At 38.2% G+C, this 20,703-nt stretch overlaps 2 protein-coding genes across 2 annotated transcripts; both read right to left on the bottom strand.

Moving 5' to 3' along the window:
• Nucleotides 1-3,279: 3,279 nt before the first annotated feature.
• Nucleotides 3,280-8,655, bottom strand: LOC147865136 (long-chain-alcohol oxidase FAO4A-like). The gene is made up of 5 exons (XM_087318642.1): nucleotides 8,458-8,655; nucleotides 8,050-8,316; nucleotides 6,113-7,840; nucleotides 3,902-3,971; nucleotides 3,280-3,359 (listed from the first exon to the last, which is right to left on the bottom strand). The coding sequence occupies exons 1-5, from the start codon at nucleotides 8,653-8,655 to the stop codon at nucleotides 3,280-3,282; spliced, it is 2,343 nt and encodes a 780-aa protein (XP_087174768.1).
• Nucleotides 8,656-16,353: 7,698 nt separating this feature from the next.
• Nucleotides 16,354-19,974, bottom strand: LOC147865135 (pentatricopeptide repeat-containing protein At4g18520, chloroplastic-like). The gene has a single exon (XM_087317888.1). The coding sequence runs from the start codon at nucleotides 19,836-19,838 to the stop codon at nucleotides 17,214-17,216; it is 2,625 nt and encodes an 874-aa protein (XP_087174014.1). The 5' UTR covers nucleotides 19,839-19,974; the 3' UTR covers nucleotides 16,354-17,213.
• Nucleotides 19,975-20,703: the final 729 nt, after the last annotated feature.

Here is a 20,703-nt window from a genome sequence, read left to right as displayed (position 1 = left end):
AACTAACTAACCTCAAGCTTGCCAACCCTAGTTGAAGTGATTGTGGTTACTTTAACCGTTGTGGTCAATCCCTATAAATAGGAAGACCTCATATTTCAATCACACAAAGCACACGCGTAGAACAAAGCACAAGAGAACGTAGAGCAAACAAAGCACACAGAGCACGAAGCACCAAAGTGAGATCTCCACCTAAACATCGACAAGATCAACCATGTCTTCAAAGAAAATCGAGCGCCAGGACTCCAGGTAAGCCTCTGACACTATGGACATTTTTGTAAATATGTTTTAGCACTCAGGAACTCGATACGCCGTATCAAGTTCCTGTATAAAACACAAACTTTAAACAGGAACTCAATATGGCGAAGAGAATTCTATACAGGATGATGAAGAAAATGACATTGACGATTTGCTTGCTATGTAATAGACTCTTTTAAAAATGCGAAATGTATTGTTTGGAATTCACATTATTTATACAAATGTTGGGTTTTATTTGGTGGATTCTATTCTTTATAATCTTCTATATGTTTCAATTTTATTTTTATATACTTGGTTAGTATACTTATGACATTGGTTTCACCATGTGCATTGCTGACTACCAAATTTATGGAGAAACATGAATTAGTTTAAATTGAGGCTGATTTTAGTCAAAGTTTACCTTAAAATAACATGGTCGTAGAATTGTTGCCATGATTGTCCATGTTGTTATTATGGATCTTTGTCTTCTATTGTTAAAACTATTATGTTTCTCTTCCATTGCTACTTAGATTGTGTAGTGTGTTAATAATGGTTCCACTATCGTTATCTGCATGTTTTTATACGCTTGTAGTTCCACTAGTGTTATCGTTCAAAGTTTGATCCCGTGTGAATCACCTAAGGAATAGATTAGATCAATTTTAAATACAAGTATGAAAGCCTTAATAGGTTTGTTATTTCCAACACATTATCCTAAAGTTCATTGTCTTACATTATCCACAATTATATACATATGGTTTGATCCCATACGAACAAATTGAGGAATAGATTAGATCAACTTTAAATACAAGTATTAAATACTTTAATAAGTTAGTTATTCCTATCATATTATCCTAAAGTGCACTATCCTACATTGTGCACAATTATATACATGCAAGTATGGGTCAAAGTATAAATTATAACTCATTTTATTAGTATGGTTACAAGTACACCTCGTATTTTTCTAAAACTTACCAAATTAATATAAATCTTTAACTTAGTGTTTCCCATGTCGCACATTAGTGACATATTGAGACATTGTTGAACTTTATTATGCCTACATTAACTTATCAACACATCCAAACTTGCATGATTTCTAATGATCTCCACTTGTAGACCTATCATGTATTTTTATATTTGCAAATTCTAATCAAGTTGTGGAACATGTGATACTAGTGCATCCAATTTTTGTAGAGAGGGTATATTTGGATAGTTTCAAGAAGATTCTACAAGTGGAATGCGCAATCCTTCCACTTGTGAACGCGAACGTGTTATTTATGTTTGAGGATATACAACCTTGGATGGAAATGCCGGCATACTTTATAGAGAATACAAGAACTCAACTTGGAAACATGACGGTTGAAGCTATTGGGATATCAAATGTGTAGGGTCTCTGATAGTTAATCATTTGTTGACATCTTGGCAAAGTATGTTGGATTTTGTGCAATGACATCCTCCACAAGAAAGGGGATGTACTAATTCATTACAAATGGAGGTTTTGGCGACATCAATATCGTTGAGATGGGAAAGTAAATATCTTCTTAACCAAGTTCAATTTAATGGATGTCTAGAAGTTGGTGTCACAATCAAGATTAATGATCTTTCGAACAACAAGATCAACAATTTGTATTCCAAAATATTACACCTTTATTTTGGATAAGTTGCACGGATTATTATCATTGTATGAGCCAGTTTCTAATTTAGATGGGGGATCTAAAGAGTTTGATTGGACATTTGGTGGAAATAGGAGATTGACTATGATATCAACAAACAATGTTTATCACAAGTTGATTGACAAACATAAGTGGATGAAGAGAAAGGGTTATAAAGATATGGGGTTTTTGTAAGCCCATTACCTGGTGGTTTCATGCGATCAAGGCAGGTTGGTGTTCTCGTTTGATATTCCAAGCTAAGGTATTCATTTGGAGAGTTATAGTCGGAGCTTTACCATTGGGGGATGCATTAAACAAAAGAAATATTGGTAAGGGATGGGTTTCTTTTGTTTTGGTGGAATTGGAACATATTAGGCACATATGGAGAATAGTGAACCAATGCCTCACTTCCAAATTATTTTTTATTTTTTGAGGTATTGAGGGCTATGGTTCAATTGGAATATGCGGAATACCTTCACTTTTAATTCACAAGTTGGGATGAGAAAATATGTTGTAAAGTTGAAAGGACTTCTTTTGTGGCAATTGACAATGCTAGAGAAGTCACGATATCTCAACCATGAAGAGAGAGAACTCTGCAAGGCCACACACATATCATCATATTCGACATTTGAATTGGTGTGTAGGGTAGGATTGTGTTTGTCGTCGTTGTAGTATTTGGATCCCTATAAGGGTTATTGTTGTAACTTGTAAGTTAACCATGACTCTATGTTTTTCTTTCATAATGAAAGCCATTATTTACTAAAAGGAAAAAGAGAAAAGAAAAAAGAAAAAACAGGAGAAAATCTCTAGCCTATTCTATTGACTTTGGTAATGAATACATTACTATTTATGGGAAAAAAACTGTAGTCTAAATCTTAAAGGATGAAAAAAAGAACTATGAAGGCATAAAATGACCTTTGTAGTCTTTTACAAAGTGTTGGGCCCCTTTCACACTAGTGTGGCCACAAGGCTTTTAACTTTCTTGCTATTCACTATCCCCTAGACCCTCTTGTGTCCACTCATCTTGTTATTACACTTGCATCCTTTGCGCCAATGCAAACATCATTGTTGGTAGTGACACATATAGCACATATAGCAAGTAATAAACAAAAACAAAACCCAAGTTTCATATTTAGGATTTGCTTTTCTCAAGACAATCATTGGGCAAAATTCACGCATGTGTTGTTTATCATAATATAAAGTGGTTTGATTGTTGTATACATTCGTACGAATGTTACAATATCAAATTTTGGGGCGTTGGGATAATTTGTTGAAATATCAATCTACATGGGTATCAAAGGCTAGAGCCTAGAACTTTTTGTTGCAATGTTTGACCTTTCCAAACCTCAAAATGGGAGGAGATTGTTGGGAACATTCAAGTGCCACTTATTTTTATTTACCTTGGAACATTCAATTGCACTAATTGCATCATACCAATAATAACATTCAATAGTTCTTGTGATGGCAACATATAAGCTATAATCCATTAAAGCAATAGATTATAGAATTGAACCAATTAGAATCAAACACTGAAACTCTTGAGGTTTGGTCAAAATATAAAAATGAGAATGAGAAAGAAAGTTTTCTACGTTGTTGATGATATCAACTTCTCAAGACCGATGCACACAACTTTGTTAACATGCCTCGTGAGTCGTAAATACAATTATTATTTTGTCATTGCTCCAAGTATTTTAACTCGAGAAAGCATTCGTCATAACGGATTCAACACACTTATATTTAGTTTGTAGATAAATGAGTCACAACTTTATACAAACGTACGCATTGTGAATTCAAGAAAAAAGTGTTTGGGTTTGTACTCGATTCAACATGGATCAAGGAATGTGCCCTCTCAATTCTGACATAAAATGGATTGCTTACTTTTCGTCATCACATGAACATGTTTTGGATGAAAACTTTCCTTGATCCAAAGGGCATTGTCTATTTTAAAGTGTCATATACTTATATCCAGCGCATGCATATCATCTATTAGGCTACTAGCCTATAGATTGGTCCTAAACCTTTCACATTCATCAAGTGTTCTTTGGTTTCCAAAACAATTCGCTTTTCATCATCGGAGAAGATATGTTGCTAAAAATTCAAACTATTGCAAATGGAGCCTTTCTTATTCTTAAAATGATCTAGACTTGGCATGAAGATAACTCTCTATACCTAGTACCATAGATTGAAATATTCACATTCGTGGGGCCTGCCCCACGAATCCATACGAATACACGTAAATATATTCGTTTTCTTCTTTTTTTTGAAATTAAAAAAAAAATAAAAAAAATAAAATTGTGTTTTATTTACGAGCAAGTGAACAGTGGCCAACAGGAAGCGAAGACGCCTCACCCTACTCCCTGTGTGCTACTTACACCCTCACTTCCCTCTATATCCTGTTCTCGGCCAAAAATTAGGGTTTCGACAGAAAACCCTAATTTTTGTCATAATCCTAATTTCAACAAAATTTCTTCTTTTCAGCCTGCGTCATCGACTCCCTCTCATGTAATCCTACATCCTGTTGTCCGCTGCAAATTCAGAGTTTCACTAAAACCCTAAGTTTTGCCAAAGCCCTAATTAATTAATTATTAATGCATTAATTGATTATTAATTAATTAACTAATATTTTCCAATGAATTAATTAATGTGTTAATGAATTAAGATATGTATTTGTAAATTAATTAATGTATTAGTGAATCAATTAATGTTTAAGTGAATTAATTAGTTAATAGTAAATTAATTATTATATTAATGAGTTAATTAATTATTGATGTATGTCTGTGTACACATATATGTATGTGTGTGTATATGTATCTATGTATGTGTGTGTATATGTATCTATGTATGTGTGTATATATGTATCTATGTATGTGTGTGTATATGTATATATATGTTTGTGTATGTGTGTATATATGTATGTGTATGTATGTATGTGTGTATATGTATATGTAAACGAATGGTTTTATAATATTCTTAGGGCCATTTTCTATTCTCGAATACAACGAATATTACGGATGTTGAATCTCAAGAATATCATGCATGGGTCAATCTATGCCTAGTACTACTAGGGTCGTAGTTAGTTTCTCTCTCTCTCTCTCTCTCTCTCTTTTTAAATAACTATGAAGAAGGGAAGGGTGGATCCGTAACAATCGAATTTCACTTAATGCTTTGCTTTACTAGATGCTAAACGAAAATGTAAGGGTTTTCCACTCATGACCTTCTAGTCTCAATGCCACAACCTTACCACTTAAACTTAAGCTATGTAATCTCACCATTTTACCAAATAGTAAAACATGAACAAATTATCGAAAAATTTAAATCAACATGATGGCCCTGCAAACAAATGATTGATTTTCTATCTAACATTCCAAACACCATAAGAACAACTAACACATACACTTGTTACCTCTCTCGAAGGACAAAAGACGAAGCGAGAAATCCACGATGTGTCTTATTGTTAATTAGTATGTGGCTAAGTAAAACACATACATATATGTTAATTAATTTGTGGCCGAGTAAAACACATACGTATATGTTAATTAATATGTTGCTGAGTAAAGCACATATGTATGTATACATATGGAAGTGTGTGCTCAAAAGAACAAAAGCTAATAATAGATAGGAGATAGGAGTTGAGGTCTTCATTATGTAAGTCAGAACTTTTTATATGCGCCATGCGGCCATGGCCATAGTAGTAGTAGAGTCCTAGTAACTAACATAATAAAATACATACATAGGGGTTGGTTTTGAGGAAAAGTGAGGAGAGAGCGAGCATTTGGGCAATGCCAATATAATAATGTAGGGTTGTTGGAACTTGGGACTCGGGAGATACACAGAGAAGAAGAAGGGAAGGGAAGGGAAGGAGGAGAAGAAATTGGGTAGGGGCCGCTCCTTCCTTCCTTCCTTCCTACCTACCCTTTTTAAAATCGTAGCTAGCTAGAGGTTTGGAGGAGGAAGTGGAGAATGGATTGAGATATACAAAGGGCGATGGACTGAACGGTCACCATGGGGTTGACGCCCGACGCTGTGGGGAAGACGCTGGTGTCTGCCACGAAGAGGCCGCTGGCCTCCCATGTCTCGCCGGAGGGATCTACGACAGAGGAAGTGGGTCGACAACCCATGCGGCACGACCCCATCTGGTGAGCCGACGCCAGCAGCGTGCGGTTGCCACCTCCACCCCTTGCCCTTCTTATGGAGCTCGTCTGCCCAACATGCCATGCAAACTCCCTCACCTTCTCTTCCTCTTCCTCTTCCTCTTTGCTACTGCTGCTTTTGCGGCCCAACGAGTGTGAGTGTGAGTGTGATTGTAAGTGCAGGGAGGCGCCATCTACATTCCCGGTTCCAATCCTGGCCGCCCCCGCTGCCGCCAGGATCCGGAGACCGTAGCCCGTAGCCGTCAGCATGTGCTCTCCATCCGCCCCTGACACCTTGTAGGAGATATGGAGGTTCTTCTTCTTGTCCTCCCACACGCGCCCGCCTTCCCCAGAGTCGCGGGTGATGGCGATGAGGTAGGCGGTTTTGGAGAAACGGAGCATGGTATCCTTGGCGTCTCGGCCACCGAGCCAGGGAGAGACGGCGGCGAAGGCTCCAGGGTGCAGGGCAGGGACCATGAGCAACGCCCCATAACCTGATGTGCTCCAGTTGCCTGCCTCCCGAGACACGCAAGACATGATGGCGCCTCGGTACGATTTCATGTCATCAGGGGCGTCCGGGAAGTAACCCCACAAGAACATGACCGGGTGGAGACGAAGATGCCGCCCAATGTGTTTGTTCCGAAGCCCACTCCGGCATAGCAACGGGGGCGTCCAAAGGGCACCGCAAGCAGCCACTACAACCTTGGCCGCTACATCAACCTCCACCTCCACCTCCTCCTCCTCCTCTTCCTCCTCCTCCTCCCCTTCATCTAGTAGTAGCCGAGAAGCATTCCTCCTGCTCGCCACAACTCTGGCCACCACTCCCACAGCTCTCCATCTTTTCTTCTGAATCTCCTTCTTCTTCCTAGAAATAATGTGGGGGGGCTCCGTACCAGGCCCAGCAACATTAGCAGCAGTTCTCTCCATCTTCACTCTCCTGGCCTCGCAACCCGAGAGGATGAGCGCCCCTCGGCTTGCGGCATCGACCAACCAAGTGCGACCCGTGGACATCTTGCCCCCGCTCTTGCAGCCCATGCCGCACCAACCGCAGAGGTGATCGGGCCCCGCGTTCCTCGGGACCCAACCAACATCCAACCCCAACTTCTCACACCCTTTCCGAAGCATCGCATTAGCCAGACTCTCTGCAGCTGGGCCACCTTCCACTTCTTCTTGGACACCCATCCTTTTGCACACCTCGTCCATGGCTCGGCTATATCTCTCGCTCTCAAAGAGGTGGAGCCTGTGGTGGCCATTGGGATCCGCCCATTCTCGCCGCACATGGGCCGGTGTCTTGAAGCTTGCTGACCAGTTGACGGTTGATCCCCCGCCAACAGTGGCCCCCGCGAATATGAACACGCTCAGATCGTCAGTGGAGAGATTTGAGCCGAGCTCGTAGAGATCTGTAGAGGCGGCACCCTCTAAGAGGCGGTTCTCGACACGCGGGACATACTTCCCTTTCTCCATAACTACTACCTTGTATCCTTTCTCAGCAAGCTTTGCCGCGACCACCGAGCCTCCACACCCTGACCCTATAACCACCACATCCGCCTTCATTTCAAGCCTCATGTTCGTCAGCATCCTCTCTTTCTTTTTCTTCTCGTTCCTTATCTTTGTTGTACAAATACGTGGTCTCATCTTCACCGCTTTCATGCCCAGCTCTGTGCTGAGTATTTGTTTGCCTCTTGGGGTGATCTTTGTCATGTCCACAATTCGGCTCTCGAGGATCATGTCACATTCGTCTCGTTCTGTTATATTAAGGAGCAAGGGATCAGGTCCGCAATAATCGATGGCCGGCCAAACAATCAGATTCCTTCCAGATTCATCCACCTGAACATCGACCACGATACATAATTTACCAATACATACATACATATATGTTATGTGTGGTTGTATTCAGATCATTTCATCGTTGTTGAGTTTATTATGAATCTGTGGTTTGTCACTAAGCATTGCATTTCTGTTAATAAGTTTTTATTGTAGATTAAATCGAAGCATTTCTAACATTGGGCAATCAATGGAAATTCAAAATAATGCACCTTGGAATAGAACTCTCGGAGAATGAACAATTTTAATAAGACAAAGGGAAGTCTCAATGCCGAAAAAGGGGATCCAAGGGTCCAGTTCCGGAGGATTTTCTCACGATCTGTGACTGGGAGGCGATGGAAGGCTTTGTAATCACATGTCAAAGAAGATCTTTTCCCCGAGAGTGCCAGAGTCCCCAAACGTGTGGACAGGATCCACAACAACATCTCAATCTTCTCAAAATCCGCAGGCCGAAGATATTTGGCCATGCAATGGGCGACCTAAAAATATAGATAGGTAATTGATTTAAGTGCAAGACATGTTTGTTTGTTTGTATGATGTATTTATAACACTATATATATAGAATAACATTAACCATCTCTCCATAAATAAATCATTATGGATTACAACAACGCACGTACTTGTTGGGGTAAGCCATCTGAAGATGCGGAGAGCTTGTAAAAATCAGATATTATCTGAGAGTTAGAGTTAGGGCTACTAATAACGGGGAGAGAAGGTATTAGGGCTTCGCAGAGAGCAATAAGAACTCTCATGCGCTCCTTGGAGAAGACTCTGTTCCTGGTGGTCATCATGCTATTCTTATGCCCACCTGCATCCATGATATTATGGTCTTCTACTTTCTTATGTATGTTACTTTACTTACTACATATACCTCCCTCCTCCCACCGTTCTTCTTCGTTCGATCCGAACTGCTCTCTCTCTCTCTCTCTCTCCCTGTTTATTTATGTGTACAGCTTAATCTGAAACGCTTTTCCCTTTATTTTGTCGTTGATGTCGCCGGTGACTACTACCTGCAAGCAACACACACACACACACACACACCACACCACACCACATCTTCTTCTTCTTCTTCTTCTTCTTCTTTCTCTTGTAACATCGAAAACGCAACATCCACACAGCACCTCCTCTTCTCTTTCTCTCTCTCTCTCTCTCTCCCTTCGCCCTGGATGGAAAATTCCTTTTATCCTATTCTTTGTTCCTTGTTTGGAAAGTGCCTAAAAAAAGCAGGGATTGAAATTTCGTTTTATTCCAATCCATCCTTTACACAGCTTTAGGGTTTCGTTTTTATTTTCTTCTTCTTTCTACATATATTCTTCGTCACACACACATTATACATTATGAGTCATGACTATGTTGTATCTTTTATTTATGGGGGTGGTGGATGGAGTATGGTCACTCACTAACTATATGGGTAATGGAACATGTTTGAATGAACACTCCACGGAGTAAAGAATTTCCACTTCCTCCGATAAAGAAAATTGACACATTACTATTGTCTTCAACTTTTGTAGATATTCTTTGACTCCATGCCAACCATTAGATATAAAAGCATTGTGCATATCCCAATTATGACTCAATCCTCAATACCTCAAAAATAGGAAAATGATCTCCATCTCTAATTTTAGGTCAACCTGTCTTAATTGTGCAAACACCCACTGTCTTGGCATCAAATAACCCCATGATAAAACGAGCCACCTCTCTCTCTCTCTCTTTCTCTCTCTCAATCAATCATTAATAGATCCATGATGGCTTAGCTTTTGATGCCCAATAGAAAACAAAATGTTGGTTTGTGGAACTTGCATTGAATTCTCTCAATTTGGGGAAAGAAGCGAAAAACTTGTCTACAAACATCATTATCTAATAAACCACTTTATGCATTTCTTGCAACTCACACCTCATCGTCCATTTCAACATCAAGGTTTTCAATTGTCAAGATATCTATCAATCATCAGTGATGTTCTTCCTCATCAATAAACTTAGGTAAGAGGAATGCCTTGGCTCCTACCATTTGGGCTATAATAATTAATAATGTTTCATCATTAGTAGATCCAGAAGACATGCCCAACTAACATTTGGCCTCTTCAATATAGATTTAAGGAGCAATCATAATGGTTCATTTGGTTTTGGAGTCTCAAAACCTTTCAAACCAAACCATGAACCCGTGAAGACATAACCATTCAAACCAAACTTTTGAGGCTTAAACCTAACTGTTCAAAAAATTTACATGCCATTAAGTTGTAGTTTGGTTTTAGCTCGAGTTGACTTTATTATTATTATTAACTTTTGGAGAGTTTTTTTAAACTTAAAAGAAACCTCAAAGTAAGATTATATACAAGATAATTTATATATTTAATAATAGGGAAAAGTACCAGGATACTTCTAGAAGTTCGTCTATTTACCATAAGGCCCCTGGAAGTTCCAAATTTACCAAACTACCCCTATGTCCAAAAAATTACGCTTTATAAAGTAATTATACACTCAAATCTTTGGTAAATAGGGCTTGGCCCTATTTACCAAAGATTTGAGTGTATAATTACTTTATAAAGCGTAATTTTTTGGACATAGGGGTAGTTTGGTAAATTTGGAACTTCCAGGGGCCTTCTGGTAAATAGACGAACTTCCAGGGGTATCTTGGTACTTTTCCCTTAATAATATCCTCCATTGTGCCTGCCAAAAGAATTAAAAAACCGTTAACTCAATAAAGACTCAAACTAAACCTTTAACCCTAACTTTTAAGCCAAACTAAATAGTTTACAATTTGTTTTTAATGAAATAGACATGCTAAGCTATGGTTTATGATTTAATTCAGCTCAAACTGAACTCTTGCCGATTCTTACTAGTTGTAATTTGTTAAGTGTGATTACTCTAACATGGAGATTATAAAGACAGAATGATAATAAATTTGGTTCCCATCTATCACTTAATGTGGCCATACCTTGTCACTAACTACGTAAATATTGGTACCTAGAACACAATTTACAACTCATTGATAATGGTACAGATAGTTCAAATTTTTGTATAGATGCAAATCAATGATCTAGTGATACCTTACCACTAAATCGTTGATTATGGTATAGATATTTCCAATTTTTTGTATACAAATCCATTAACTTGGCCTCAAATTTTGCCGTAACATACACTTGGAAATAAGATAGTCAAATCCGCCCACAAATGGATGTATAAATTGATCATTATGTGTCAGTAGGATCCAAATTAGGATTTTGATTTATTGGTATCGTACTATGGGTGCACGTAACCGTGACCATATAACTAAAAAGTTTCATGATCTTCTTTAAAGTTTATTGTCGTAGGTGCTAGGTTTTGTTATTGTCTGACTTCATTCTTCAAATTTATAAAAAAATCACACCAATGTTAAGACTCAAAACTCATCACACGCATGTGATTGTGTCTATCTATATAATCACACAATAATTAGAAGTAGCAAGGCGAATTGTGAAATGGACAATATAGGGTATGTTTCAAGATTCAATTGCAAAGTGCAAATCATAGGCCTATTATTTCTAACCCAGAAAATATACTTTAACCTAGCTATGATGACGATCTAACCCAATTAACCAGGCTATTGAGATGCATATAATTTGGTGAATATATTGTAACCCACATCTAACCTGGTAAATATATTCTAACGTACTGATAATGATGATCTAACTTGGTTGTAATCCAACGCAGGGGTAGATTACATCACCTAACCTAGAGAAAAATTTAAAAGTATTAGTTAATTTTAGAAGTCCACGAAGTCTTGAGATTCTTAGAGTGCAAAATGCAACCCTTGCGTTACAAAACAAAAGACCATTATTGTTTGTCCTAGACTCCTCTTAAGTATTAAAGCTTTTGATTTCATTTGACTATCAAATGGCATGCCTTGTGTACAACTCTAAAAATGGGCAGCACACTTTTGAGTGACTCAAGATTTTATGGAAAACATTCAACGGTGTAAATAAAATGTATTATCACGTCCAAATAAAATGTATTATACATACATACACCTCACATCCAATTTCCAAAGATAAGGCTAACGAGAGCTCAACTTGCTTGGATTATAAATAGTCAGTTAAATTCCTAAAAAAATATCTAGTGGATTATAAATAACTTCTACTTGATGAGTGTGTTCAACGGTTGTATTATCTTCTTTATGAGTATTTCTATTAAATCCATCTTGATGTGCATTGTCTCATTTGAAACTCTTTGCTTATGACAAAGACATGCTAGTGTATCTCCATTGTCGGTGATACCTCCATATTCTCGTCCTCTTGCTTTTGAAACCCCGCAATATAAATGCATGCATTATCATATTATCTTTTATATATTCTCATAGAAAAGAGAAGAAGAGACAAACAATGCATGCACAGAGAAGAATGGAAATAAATACATACATTGTTGAATAAGTTAAAATATGCATTGAATATATATTGAAAAAGTAGATAAGGAAAAACAATAAGACATGTATAGAAACACCTTATGTCAACTCTACTTTTACCACAATCTCGATCGCTCCCAATAGACTTGATTCTGGACCTGACCTTGACGTCCTTTCCTATGCATACTCTAGAGAAAACAAGTTTTGTTTGATGTGTTTTATGCTCCAAGAATTTCAACCCAACCTAACCATTCAAAAGAGTAACCTAATCATAGCTTATAAGTCGTGTGCCACATACACAAGAGTCACCCACATGTCTAACCCTTTAAAAAACCATGAAAATTCTAAGTCTATATGTATGTTCATAGCACCATATGGGAAATGATGGGCCTGATATTAGTTGTTTGTGAAAGAGACGTTGAGCAAATGTTTTATATTCACACAAATCTTTATCATCTAGAGGAGGAAACAAGATTCATGTAGCACAACGAGATTTATAAACATCTCTCTCTCTCTCTCTCTCTCTCTCTCTCTCTCTATATATATATATATATATATATATATATATATATATATGTATGTATATTATTGTGGACAACATGAAACTCATTTCTTGATATTTAAACTCTAACTAGTATGGTGCAAACTACAAGAGTGAATTCATAAACATCTCTCTCTCTCTCGTTTGTAATAGTATATCCATTTGTGTCTCCGTCTACATAAGAAGAGAGGACAAGGGTGGATTATATGGATGACAATGGATTATATGCAATGAATATACAAAAAGCATATATGTATGTATACAAAGCACACACACATATTCTGATTCAAGTTATGATTTGTTTACCTACACAAACATATTTACGTTGTTAGTGGATTATAAATTTGTTAGTGGTCTTTAGTAGCTACAATGGATGTGGGGCCGGCGCTCTGCATCTTCATCAAGCCAAAAATGTCCTATTCACATGATTGTGGACCTATGGTAAATGAATGCATGCAGAAGACTTTATATCAATGTTGTTTGCAGACAATTCAACTTAAATGTATTAGTAAGGTTTCAAAAGATACGAGCGCTGCTTGACAAGTAATATTATCACATGAATGATATGCAAACTCGATTATAGATATTCACCTTTCCAAATCTTCAGAATGCATGTTCTAGTATTCTGATTATTATTAGGGGTATCACAAGAAAGTTTTCTTATAGAAATTTGACAATCCTTTGGAATTGCTATTTCTACACTATAGCCAAGCTATCATTGAGATGTTAAAAACTAATTTAGACACAACCTAGTGAATCATGTTTTAATGGAATATCAGATCTCAACATGTCAAAGAAATTTATACCTTAACGCAAAGAAGATCATCCATGATGTTGAAACCAAGAGCTCCTCTTTGAGCTAGTCGGTCCCCTTTCCTTTCTCTAAGTTGTGAATGCGAGAAGTTCCCTTGGTAGTGAAGAACATTGAAACCCTCCAGATTAGAAGAGGAGGTAGAGACGAAGCGGAAAATCCAAAAATTTATACCTTAACGCAAAGATGTCAAAACGAAGAGCTTCTAAAGCTAACCTTCGCTCTCCTCTCTCTTTTATAGGGTTTGAGGGGGGATCTATTCCAAATAAAAATTAATAGAGATGTGTTAGAAATATTGAGAATCGATTAGATAGGTATATAGAGTTACAACCACAGAGATAGATATATGAAAACAAAACTTCTATTACATGCACTCACACTTTAGAGCTTAGATGGGATCTGGACCAGCTCACTACAAATTTAGTGGGGACTGATGATCAATCCAACCACTGTGTAAAAAAGTGGATTATATTCTATGTTTGGTCTAAGTATAATGTGCAAGTCAGTTCATAGTAGTGGAGATATTCATTCTTTGTTAACTGACTTGTCATTTAATATTGACATGATATGGCAAGAGTCGAACCCATGACCTTATGTTACATATGTTGAGCTCTTGACCATTAAACTATATGTTGTAATACGAAGGATAATATAGTTTTACTATAAAAAATTGATGTATATTCCAAATTTCTTTGGAACATTCTGGAAACTTCAGGAAGAACACTATAAAAGGAGGCACAAGGCATTATTTCGAAGCAAATCGGTTCAACGCCAGTTTTAAGCCTCCTAGTCATCCTTGTATATTCTTTTCACATAATATATCGTTGTCATCATCATTCTCTCTCTCTCTCTCTCTCTCCTTCTCTCGAGTGTTCTACACCCTCTTTTCGTCTTAGTACTAATATTCATTTCTTAGTACTAATTTCCGCTCTTCTCAGTACTATTACTGACAAATATGACCCAAGTCCCTAGATATAGGCTAGTGCTTATCTTGAAGTCAATGACACATACTTCAAGACTAAGTACATTGTAACTTGCCCACAAAATATTCTAGTTGACTTGATTAGCCAATCCTATTACCTATTTCACTCTTTCTTAAATCCATTGTGTCCTACACATCTACGGTTTCCTAGATTAACACCTTACCGACCCATATGGTCGAGTTGCACACTAGTCGCTCCTCATTTGGGGCACTATCACAAAATGTGCACTCTAAGAGAACATATGGGGATAGATTTACAACTTGGGGCCGATAATTGATTATATCTAACAAGATGTTAGGTGAGGATGAACAATATGGGAGGTTAAGGTGATTGGCATATCACTTTCCAATAGTAGAAGACATGACCAACATCACAACAACTTTATATCCATGGGGACTATAATTGATGATATAGTTACAAGTTAATCAATTATTGGGGCTTCTTCTATATAATGATTCTTATGGACTTACCATCTCCAACACGAAGAGGATTGGCACTTGAAGGTTTGATTGTGCAAGAAAAAAGTCATCATCACCAACACTAAGAAGTCTAATTATGCAAAGTATGAGCTAATGAAGTCTCTCAATTTTCTTTATTGGTGGCTCCACCATATCTCCTAGATTAGAATCATCCACCTCTTTCATTTTGTTCATAGAAAAATTGTGTCATCATTTTAACAATTTGGATCATATTTGTTTTAATAATATGTACACAATTGTCAAATTTTAAGTTATGATAAATTTGATTTTCATTTGTTATTTATTTGAAATTATGAAAGAATGATAAATTAACATAGTAGGTAGGCATGAACACCAATCTTCATGCTATAATTAGTAGATGTCTTCACTTTCTCATTTTCCAACTAGGCTAGGCAATCATTAGATGCACTATGAAGTGAGTTTACCATAGTTTGCCATGGTCACTAATGTTGATGTTGTAATTAGGCATGGGATTCTTTTTCTCCACATCTTGTATGCGAACTACTATTGTGGACTTTGATGGGCAAATTAAAAGTATTTTTGTAGATATGTACTAACTGACAATAAATGTCAACAATATATTCTTTGTTTGTTTTCATCCTACAAGATATGAGGTGATGTTTATTCTTTCACTAGAAATCTCCTTGTTCCCACGTATAATCGTGTTCTCATATCTTTACTCGCCTCTTATAGATTCTAGCAATTCTTTTCTCCACATCTCTCTAGTCATGCAAAAGCTAGGAGATGATGATGCAATGAATGTTTTAAACTCAGAAACATATGCATTGTTAACTGACTTCATTTCAACGACTAAAGAACTGCTTATACTGGCCTCCTAAGTCTTTGCAATGAGGTCACGAGGTTTGTAGTTTCTCCTACCCGGATATTCTTAATAGACACAAGTTTCTGCTCGTTCGACAATATTCTTCATAAGAGACTCTAGCATTAGCATATTGTGGGTCCCATAATTCATAGAAAGGTAGGCCAACTAAACAAAAGTAAATGGGTACTATCTCTTTGGAGAGTAAGGGCGACAATAGATAAACAAAGGATCGTTTATACTTGTTTAAAGTTCAACATAGGCACTATTGAAATACTTCCCAACATCTTCTGTGGTTGGAGTATTTTTAACATTAGAAGCACAGGAATGTTGGCAGAGAAATGCAGTAGATTATACCAAGGCGGGAACTTGCAAGATAATTGTCCAAGTCTTGAAATCATGGATCTCATTCTTACTTAGTGTCTACTACAATAAGGTAGGCCTATTGAAATACTACAATAAAGTAAATGGGTACTATCTCTTTGGAGAGTAAGGGCGACAATAGATAAACAAAGGATTGTTTATACTCATTTAAAGTTCAACATAGGCACTATTGAAATACTTCCCAACATCTTCTGTGGTTGGAGTATTTTTAACATTAGAAGCACAGGAATGTTGGCAGAGAAATGTAGTAAATTATACCAAGGTGGGAACTTGCAAGATAATTGTCCAAGTCTTGAAATCATGGATCTCATTCTTACTTAGTGTCTACTACAATAAACTTCATGGAATATGAGGCCAGAACAACACGAATAATGGTTGGCCGTAATGGAACAAGGAAATCTGGAACTTCTTTAAGTTGATGTATCAAATGTTTTGAAAGAAAGCTTTGGATGTTAAATAGCCACAAAGTAATCTTTGGAGGAGTTGCTGATGAGAGGCACATGGTTTTATTGCACTGAGTAGGATTATACACACATACGTTACATGGATGTACAATATCATTAATGGGAACACATATATGTATGGGCCCAAGTAACACATCATATGTTGGACATGCTCAGTATCGATATTACAACTATACAAATCCTTGTTTTTGCAATCATGGTTTCCAAGAGTTACCGCACAATAGGACTCTTTATTATTGCAATAATAGTATCAATCTACAACATAATTTACAGTTAGGTTCTCTACGTGAGTGACATGGCGATATGGAATTGTGGCAGATATGCATATTAACCATAATATGTATGATTTCTCCATTGTATGTGTTGGTGAGTGCAGATGCAGTTCACATTATGTCCATATAGTAGACCATTCACATATAGGCAATATTCTAGTTGCAGTTGCTCTCACCGTTGTATGTCACATTTTCATGATGCCTTGTGTAACCTTCCTAGCAAAAACTGAATGAACCTCCCCAGTCACATCCACCCACTCATTAGTTTTTGGTCCTTCTCCGAAGAAGCATATTTAAACCTCATGGATTCGATATTTTGGGCATTTTCTTGCATGCCCGACAAAGTAAAAATATCTCCCATCAAAACATAGGCAGTGGCACAAGTGTGTTCAAGTTGTATTGCTCGATCAAAAGCTAACATCCCAAGCTCCAAATTTCCCCATTTCTTACATGCGCCCAACAATGCAATCCAAACAGCCGAATGATGTGAACATGGCATTGATTTGATCACCAACATGGTCTTATCAAAATCCCCTGGGCATCCAAGAGTCATTATCATGCAAGTAAGATGCTCTTTCATTGGCAAAATGCCATATTTTTTTATCATGTTCGCAAACACCACTTCGGCCTCAGACAAGAGTCCAGAACGACCACATGCAGTGAGAACACACAAAAATGCAACTTCATCAAGGAAGAGACCCTCATTTTGCATTCTTTCAAAACAAATGATTGCCTTATAACCTTGTTTTTGGTCAGCATACCCGGTTATAAGTGCTGACCAAGCAACAACATCTCGAATGGGTAGCTTTTCGAGCACTTCATGAGCTTGATCGAGCCTACCACATTTGGCATACATATCAATCAAGGCAGTCTGAAGCAAAATATCCTTTTCCAGATGTGCCATTCTCGAAACCTCATAGTGAATTTGTATTCCTTTGTCTAATGCCCCTATGCTACCACATGCCTTCAGTATAGATATAAGGGTGGCTACATCTACAGCGAGACCCTCGCTTCGCATCCGTTCAAAACAATTCAATGCCTCATGAGCTTGTCCTTGCTCAACACACCCAGCAATCAATGCATTCCATGATACTGCATTTCGAATAGAAAGACTTTCAAGCACTTCATGTGCTTTTGGAAGGAAACCAAACTTTGCATACATATCCACTATAGCAGTGCCCAGGAAAACATGTTTCTGTAAAAGACCCCTGCTTTCAATCTCATTGTGGATTCTCTTTCCGTTATCTATGTCTCCAATGCTTCCACATGCCTTCAAGATGGAAATGAATGTGACCACATTTGGATAAAGACCCTCACTTTCCATTCGTTCTAGACATTTCAATGCTTCATGAACTTGCCTTTGTTTGATATATCCGGCAATCAATGCATTCCAAGAAACTGAATCTTGAACAGGAAGCTTTTCTAGAAGCTCTTTTGCTTTTGCAGTTATGCCACATTTAGCATACATGTCCACCAAAGCAGTACTAAGAACTATGTCCCTCCCTAGCAATCCCCTTCTCAAAATTTCTTCATGAATTTGTTCACCCTTGTCTATGGCTCCACTTTTACCACACACTTTCAAGATAGAAATGAAGGTGACTGCATCTGGTGATAAGCCCTCACACTTCATTTGCTCAAAACATTTCACCGCTTCATGATCTTGCCCTTGTTGCTCATATCCTGCAATCATCGCAGACCAAGATACTAGATTACGAACATGAAGCTCTTCTAGAACGCGCTGAGCTCTTTCAAGCATGCCTAATTTTGCATACATAACCACCACGGCGTTGCCGAGTATAATGTCCTTCTCTAAGAATCCCCTACTAAGAACCTCATTGTGAACTTTCTTTCCCTTTTCTATAGCATCTATACAACCACAAGCCTTCAAGATGGAAAGTAATGTGATGGCATCAGGACAAAGACCCATATTTCTCATACGTTCAAGACACATATTGGCTTCATAATGTCGGCCCACTTGAGCATACCCAGTGATCAATGCATTCCAAGAAACTACATCATGAACAAGAAGTCCTTCTAGCACCTCTTTGGCTTTGTCCATCATACCACATTTAGCATACATATCTACCAAAGCAGTGCTAACCACAACATTCTTCTCCAGTAAGCCCTCCCTAACAATCTCATCATGAATTTGTTCGCCTTTCTCTATAGATTTTGTGCTAGCACACGCTTTCAAGATGGACAAGAAGGTGACATCATCCGGAGAGAGATTCTCACTTCGCATCTTTTCAAAGCAGTCCATGACTTTGTGACCTCGCCCATGATGGTTATATCCTTCCATTAGTGTGTTCCAAGAGACTACATCTCGAACTGGAAGTTTCTCGAGCACCTCTCTGGCTTTCTGTAACTCGCCGCATTTGGCATACATATCAACCAAAGCATTTCCAACATGAGTATGCTTATCCAATAAGCCTCGATTAGACTTCATTATCTCATCATGGATCCATTTTCCCTTCTCTATAGCCCTTGTTCTACCACAACATTTTAACATGCAAATGAAGGTGATTTCATCTGGGAAAAGACCCTCATGCTCAATCTCTTCAAAGCATTTCAATGCTTCGTTGAATTGGTCTTGATGGGTATATCCAGATATTAATGCATTCCAAGAGACAACATTCCGAGTCGGAATTTCTTCGAGGACTTCTCTTGCTTTCGGGAAATCTCCACATTTGGCATACATGCTAATTAAAGAATTTGCTATGTACAGGCTCATTTCAAGACACCGATAATGTTCTCGGATGTTGGAATGGATTTTCGTGCCTTTTTGAAGGTCCTTCTCTTTGGCGCAAGACTTGAGTAAACCCACAAAGCCAACATCTCCATTATATGGTAACCACCTTCTTCTGATCATTCTCCTCGTTTAGCAAAAACATTTTCCATGTGAAATTTAGATTAAACAAATCTTATTCTTGCTAAGTCTCTTCAGAGACCCAAGAAGGGTTACATTGCCTGAAATGCCCAGGAACGACTGATAACGGATTCTTTGTTCAAAATATGGGGTTCTATTTGAGGGAAGAAAACATCGAAGTAATAAAACACACACTGTCACTCTCATGTATCCATACATGTGTAGATAGATAGATAGATAGGCACATATATGTACATACATATATAGCTTTGAAGAGGCTTTTCATGTGATGGTCAATCTCTCCCTGAAATTTATAAAACATTAATGTCGGCCTCAAATTTGTGTGCGTGTGTGCGGGCGCGGTTAACCGGGCCGCGTCTCGTGCCTCTTTTGGGCCCCTTGTACATACGGGCCAAAGGGGCGGCAAGGATGAGGGTGCGCTCTCTCGCTTCTCGTGCGGTTACCAATTGCGTTCGGAGAGTATCCGGGATCGAACCGGTCGGCAACGCGGCAAGCTCCGAAAGATTCGGGTCCTCGACAACTCCTTCCCTCCTGGTCCATGACCCTGGTGGTCCCGCCCGGATCCGACATGCAAGTGCAGATATCCGCGACACCGGTTATCCAAGCCTATCCCAGTCGAAGCTATCGATGGGAGAATGCTCTCCTCTGGCGCAATCACCAAAGCCACGGTCCCCCTCATTTTGTAGCTTGGGACCCATCAGGAAGCCTTATCATTTTACCTCATCACTTCACCACGGCATCCAATCATACTTGGGTTGTCTTGATTGAAAATGAATAACCATGTTATAGATTGGCACAACCCCTCACTTACTTTTCAACCGCAAACTCACATGGAGGTTGGAGCAAC

The sequence above is a fragment of the Azolla caroliniana genome, unplaced genomic scaffold (assembly GCF_043228905.1).
Source record: "Azolla caroliniana isolate FFs.n. ecotype wild unplaced genomic scaffold, voAzoCaro1.0.p SCAF_4, whole genome shotgun sequence".
Taxonomy (NCBI): domain Eukaryota; kingdom Viridiplantae; phylum Streptophyta; class Polypodiopsida; order Salviniales; family Salviniaceae; genus Azolla; species Azolla caroliniana.
The sequence above is the reverse complement of the archived record's forward strand: the minus strand, read 5'-3'. Positions and strand labels throughout refer to the sequence as shown.

Excerpts from the sequence above, each read along its gene's own strand:
- LOC147865136 (XM_087318642.1), bottom strand. The coding sequence starts at position 8,655 with ATGGATGCAGGTGGGCATAAGAATAGCATGATGACCACCAGGAACAGA. Across the intron at positions 7,841-8,049 it reads TCCGAGAGTTCTATTCCAAG|GTGGATGAATCTGGAAGGAA; the intron begins GTGCATTATTTT and ends GTCGATGTTCAG. Across the intron at positions 3,360-3,901 it reads ACACTTGATGAATGTGAAAG|CTTATATGTTGCCATCACAA; the intron begins GTTTAGGACCAA and ends AATGGATTATAG.
- LOC147865135 (XM_087317888.1), bottom strand. The coding sequence starts at position 19,838 with ATGATCAGAAGAAGGTGGTTACCATATAATGGAGATGTTGGCTTTGTG.